Genomic DNA, 6,030 nt, shown 5'->3' with positions numbered 1-6,030 from the left:
GCGCTGCAGCAGCCGGCTGGCGATGTGAGCAGAGCCAGAGGTGCAGAGGCCCCCCGATACACTTGGCAATAGCCGTGCGGGGCGGCCGCTGCGAGGTCCTCTGCTCTGTGCAGCTAAGGGGCTCACAGTTGGCCGGGCGGCCTCGGGACAGGCCTTCTGGGAGACGCCTCCCGACGAGCGGAAGGGTGGCTGAGTATGAGCCGCAGAGAAGCGAGGCAGAGGCGCGTCGAGCAGGCCGTGAAGCCTGGACCAAGGCGCGGAGCCCGCGGCACGCTCGGCCTCCTCTGAAGCACTGCGCACGGGGTGGGGTCTGCGGGTCAGGGTGACCCAGTCACAGAGCGGGGCCCGGGCCCGTCACAGCGCGCCCGGGAGGACGCACAGCCAGACGGGGCGGGCGTGGGGGCAGCGCCGGCAGCCAGGATGCCGGCTTCCAAGCCTTCCGTTTTGCCAGTGATGCCAGGGCCGCTGTGGCGAAGACGGTCCCCTGGGTATTTCTCTCCAGGGTTTAGCGGGGTCACGGGTGACTGCACGACGCCTGAGCCATCAGACGCGGGGCTCGTGTCTCCACGACCGGCTGAGAACATCTCTACCAGACGGCAGGCAGTGGGGAAATCAGACCCAAGGTGCCAGGTGCCGGGCCGCAAGGACGCCGCTGTCGAGGGCCACGCGAAAGCCACGTTCACAGCGGGCCTAGCGGTCGCTGCCTAATGCCAGACTGTTAAGCTTGCCCAGTCTGTGCAAGCTGACGTTCCAGACAGCGGAAGAATTAGCACGTTAATATTATACTCTTTCTCTCAAGCAAGCGCTGTTTAAAAATGTAGGCATAGGGCCCGCTCCCCCGGGGTGCAGCGGGTCAGAGCGCAGCCCTGCAAGCCGGCCGCAGCCGCTCACTGAGTCTGATCCCCGGCCCGAGGTGACCCCTGGGCGCGGCAGACCCCTGCTCCCCTCTGCAGTGTATTCAGTAGATCCACCTGTTCTGCTCCCCGCTCTGCGAGTCCCCTCACACCCTGCGCCTCTGGCCTGCGCCCCCGTTGCCTACGCATAGACAATAGTAAGTAACTAAGTAAGAAAAAACGGAGCTATGAAATGTCTTCAAGCACTGAGCTTTCCCGACCGCCGGCTCCGTGCTCCCGGCTCCCGCGAGCACGCCAGCGGCCGAGAGCGATGGCCTTCGAGCCATTTTTAAGGCCGGGGAGGCGGGCCCAGAGGCGGGGGAAGGCCGCGGCTGCACGGAAGACCCCAGGGCTCAGCCTGGCACAGCGCTGCCGTCCGGAGCCTGGAGGAAGGCACAGGGGTCCTGCACTGCGCTGACCGGCCGGCACCGCCCCCACCCTGACAAAAGGCCAGAGAGCTTGAGGTGGCAGAGCAGCACCCAAGGTCTAGAATGTTCTTCAGGTTCAGGAGGCTTGTGAATTTAAGGATGACCCAGATCGGAAAGCAGATGACATATGAGTAAGAAAGACTTTTTCTAGTCTTTAATTAAAAAACAAACACAACCGCAGCAAGCCCTGACTCCCCAAGAACGCGCCGCTCTGGCTCCAGCGGGGACCCCGCCTGCAGTCCCGGCCAGGGCCGCGCACCGCAGCCCCCGACACCATGACAGAGATTCCCCCCCGCCCCGAGAAATCGCAGCCTCAGGCGCCCCTCTCAGGGCGGCCCCTCGGGGGCTGCGGCTCCGGGAGCGCCAGGCGCACGTCCCGTGGGCAGCGTGCCTGGTAAGTGGACGCCCACGCTCCGCTCCACGCGCTGCTCCCGGGCTCCGGGCCGCCGCAAAGCGGACAGCATGGCAGCTCCGTGCGGCGCACGGCCCCCGGGGAGGCTCACCTGACGACGGGGAGCTTGGTGAAGGGCACGGGGGGCAGGCTGAGGCCGTCCGGGAGGCTGATGAGCTCCATGGTCCCGGGACACTTGGTGGTGTAGTTCTCCAGGCTCTGGGTCACGTCCTTCTTCTCTGCACAGAAAATACCAACAAGATAAGGACGCGTGTGACAACAGCAAGAGCGGGCGGGAGCTTTTGCTTTCTTTCTTTTTCGGCAAAGATTAAGTCCTTCACCCAACCCTGACACTGCAGTCAGCCCATCTTCCCGCAGACAGCCGGACTCCACCTAGTCCCGTCCATGGCCGCTGGCCGCTGGCCACTGCCTCACCCACAGTCCTCAGAACGAAAGCAGGTTGCTACTGCTGGGCGACTCCACTTGGGAAACAAACCCTGGCCAGGCTCCCAGGAAGCCCATGGTCACGCAGGGCCGAGACCCGGCACACCGGATGCCTTACAGCTACCTCTGAGCCATCACCGGGCACCACGCAGAGCGTCAGCCCACCCCGGCCGGCACAGCAGGCCGGGAGAGCGAGGCCTGCGGGCACACTGGAGGCAAACCTCCAGCTTGCGGGGTGAGCTGCTTTTCTCCGCCGTCCCCACGCCCTTGCCCGGGAGGGAGAAGAGGGCACGGAGAAGCACCTCGCATCTGCTTACTGTGGGGCGCTCCCCAGACCCCCAACACGGCACTGTTCCCCAGCCAACGCACTATCCTAACGCGGGGCTGTTTTTGCAAATGGGAAAACTGAGAAGGGCATTACGGGACTGTCCGGGACCGTCCAGGGCCCGTGCAGGGCCCGCGCTTGGCCCTCGGCCGCAGCTTCTCGCTGGGGAGAAGTAAGGGGTCTGGGGCGCAGCTGAGCTCCCCAGCGTGGGAAGCAGAGCCTGGCGGGACGACAGCCTCAGAAAGCTACAGCTGCCGCTGCGGGTGGTTAAAAGCGGGCAACGGGCGAGGCCACGGCAGGTGCCACGTCGCGGCGCTAACTGGCATCGACCGCAGGACACGCCTCGGCCCACGCAAGTGACTGAGCAGAGGGGCAGGTGGCACGGCCAGACAGGCGCGCAGCCCCGCGGCCAGCGCTCGCCGGACAGCTGAGCCCGGGAAGGCGGGGAGCACCGGCGGCCAGAGGCGGTAAAAGCGCAGCAGCGCAGCGGACGAGGCGGCTGAGCGGGGCGGGCGAGGTGCAGCCGCAGTGCTGACGGCAGCAGCGAGCGTGGCCCGGAATAAACGGTCTAGGTTTGCACTGTCAAGGGCGGGGAAATTCATGAGATCAAATCTACAGTAAAGAGAAAGGAAATAATCAACATAGGAAACAGCTCTGAAGTTGTCAGAATCAAAGCCCGGGTCTTTGAAGCGGGAAAACCGCCGGCGCCGGGAGGCCGAGGGCGAGGCCGTGGTGAGAACGCGCGGGGGCCTCGGGCGTGTGCCCGGGAGAGCGAGGGCAAGGGGCTCCCTGGGGGCGCAGCGCTGAGAAGCTGAAGCCGCTGCAGCCCGAGTTCGACCCCGGCCAGGGAGTGGCCACGGGGCGCAGCGGACCCCTCCTGGCGCGCCCGCCGCCCCTCAGCTGTGGGTTTCGGTGGATCCGCCTGTTCTGCTCCCCGCCCTGTCTCTGTGGCTCCTCTCACCCCGCCTCCCCCACCTCTGGCCTGCACCCCGCCCCTGTATGCATAAATAAATTACAAATAACTCTTTTTTAAAAAAGAAGTAATTGAATCTGTAATCAAAAACTCCCCTAAAGCACTCCTACCCAGATGGTTTCACCGGTGAATTGCACCAACATTCAGGAAGGATTCATATCACCTTGCACAAACTTAAAAAGCAGAGAAGAGGAGACTCGGGCCCTCATGAAGAACTCCCAACCCGACCAAATCCCGACAGACAACCGAAGGACCTAACGGACACACCAAAGGGACATCTCGGGGCCTCCTGCCTTGGGGGCGGGGAGGCCCCAGGAGCACGCCGCGGTTCTGGAGGCTGCAGAGCCTCGGGCCGGGGGTGCGGGGCCAGGCCCTCTGCGGCGACCTCCGTCCACCACCTGTCCAGGGCCAGAGACGTCCGGAGAGGACCGGGAGCTGTCCGCGGACGCCACGCTGGCAGGCCTCCGGGGCCAGGCGAGCAGCCAGCAGTCCGACAGACACTGACAGGGACGGCAGGTCCAGAGGCGGCCCGGACACCGAGGCCAGTTCAAGTGAGGGGCCAATACGGGTTTGACGCACACGAGATGGGCGGCTCACGCGAAGCCACACTCCTGCAGGACAAGGGTCAGGGTCGGACAAGGACTACGGGGATAAAGGCGCGACCACCGAAACGGAGATCCCGGGGGCCGGGGGGGCAGACAGCACCCCCGAGCACGGCCAGCAGAAGCGGCCGGCGGCACCGTCTCTGGGTAAGGACAGCGGGCCTCCGGGGTTCAGGCTCCAGCGTGGCCGGCGCCCGCCCCGGGCCTCCGGGGTTCAGGCTCCACGGCTCCTGACACGCCAGCCGGCCCTCAAAGCCACCTCCGTGACAAACGTCGGAGGAGCAAAGGAGCAGCTGACCAGGACCCGGCTCCGCCGCACGCTCGTCGCGGGGTCCTTTGTGCGTTCACGAGACAAGCGCAACCGCGCCACAAATTACTCAGCTGCTTTTAGAATCTCAGATAATGTCAATCGACAATTTTCACCGAAATTAAGGGCTCTGGGATGGTCTGAGAGACTGTAAAGCCATCGCGGTGAGCGTGTCGCATGTGCAGAGGGTTGAGAGCTCAGGCGTGTTTGTGCCCGCTCCCTGGGGCGCAGGGCTGAGCCTCGGCACTGCGAGGGCCTCAGCAGCAGCCGCGGGGCGCAAGTGTGACCGGCCAGGGAGGGGCCCGGGGCGCAGACTTCTCGTCTCCCCGCTGCCCCCTCGGCGGGGGCCCGCTCTGTCTCTGGGGAATCTTCGCACCCACCACACCCCTGGCCTGCACCCCAGCTCTTGCACACATAAATAAAATCTTCCCACAAACACGTTTTCGACCCTTTGCTCTCGTGACATGAAGAACACGAGCCCTACGCAGGCCTCGCTTCTTCAAAAACTGGCACAGAATGTGCACGGGCGTGCCATGGCAAAGGCCCAAGCATCTGCCCCCTTACACGCGGGTGACGTCGCCAAGGTGAGGGACCAGCCTTCAAGAGTCTAGGCTGCAGTGACAAACAAGGCTGGGACTGGCTTCAGCCAAGGCTCCGGTGTTCAGACCCGCAAAGGCAGGACGAGGCCAGGGGCGGCGGGGCGGGTGCGGCCCTGCCTGGGTCAGCGGCTGGTCGGCCCCCGCCATGCGCCCAGGGCCCGCGACTCCCGGGACCCCAGCACAGACAGGCTGTCCTGAGCCCCACGTCGGCGCCACCCCGCTGCTTCCACCTTGGTGCCATCGGCAGGCTGGGTCCCCGCCGGGAGGTGGGAGCTCCCTGCGCTCTGCCCGTACGGACACGCCGCCAAGATGGAGGCAATCACCTCGAGCTGTCGTCTCGCTAGACGACCGTCCGAGCACTATCCGGGGAATCCGAGGCATCTCCAGTGCTCTCAAGTGTAACCCCCAGCAGGGGAAATAATCTCCAGGACAGAGACGATAAATAATTGAAAAGAATCTTCACACCCAATTATGAAGCCGATGATTTGATCGGCCGTGAGCCGGGAGTGTAACGGAAATCTAGGCAGTCACTGGAAAGGGCCTTTACCGAGCGTCTGCAGGGGCGGTACGGAAACTGTCGAGCTGCAAGGAAGACAGAAAGCAAAACTGCACTCACGACATACGTTTAGTTTAAACAAATCAAACTGGAAACAACACAGAAAGCGCCAGAGGACGGGCGGTGAGCTGCGTGGCTGCCCTCAGCGTGCGCTCTGAGACGGGAAACAGGCCGGGCTTATCCGTGTCCCAGAGCATTTCGGACCTGCTTACAGTGCACTGTCAGCCGTGGGTTCGGTGACCTGGTCAGGCTTTTGCGCCCTGGCCTCTGGCTGTCACCCGCAGCCTGGACGGAGTTGATGCAAGAGGCGCTGGGCGCGGGGCGGGCAGAGGGCGGTGCCCGGGCGCGGGGCGGGCAGAGGGCGGTACCTGAGCAAGGGGGCCGGGGCGGATGCGCAGCTGGGCTGAGGGCGGGGCTCTGGGGGCGCGTCCTCGGGCAGAGAGCCAGCCAGGCGGTGACTGCCCTCAGGCGGGAGAGCGCAGGGCCAGAGGCCCAAAGAGTCAAGTTGAACG

General features: G+C 64.7%; 1 protein-coding gene across 1 annotated transcript in view; it reads right to left on the bottom strand.

The window, feature by feature from the left end:
• Nucleotides 1-6,030, bottom strand: part of TRAPPC9 (trafficking protein particle complex 9) — a 133,557-nt gene that overhangs the window by 86,706 nt on the left and 40,821 nt on the right. Inside the window, exons 8-10 of the mRNA XM_012722892.1 lie at nucleotides 3,853-4,096; nucleotides 1,825-1,951; nucleotides 127-310 (exon numbers count right to left, since the gene is read on the bottom strand). Of these exons, the coding sequence (XP_012578346.1) occupies nucleotides 127-310; nucleotides 1,825-1,951; nucleotides 3,853-4,096 (555 nt within the window). The remainder of the gene's footprint in view (nucleotides 1-126; nucleotides 311-1,824; nucleotides 1,952-3,852; nucleotides 4,097-6,030) is intronic.

This window comes from Condylura cristata, unplaced genomic scaffold, assembly GCF_000260355.1.
Source record: "Condylura cristata isolate star-nosed mole 26May11 unplaced genomic scaffold, ConCri1.0 scaffold00009, whole genome shotgun sequence".
Classification (NCBI taxonomy): domain Eukaryota; kingdom Metazoa; phylum Chordata; class Mammalia; order Eulipotyphla; family Talpidae; genus Condylura; species Condylura cristata.
Note: the sequence above shows the minus strand (reverse complement) of the source record. Positions and strands in the feature narration are given on the sequence as shown.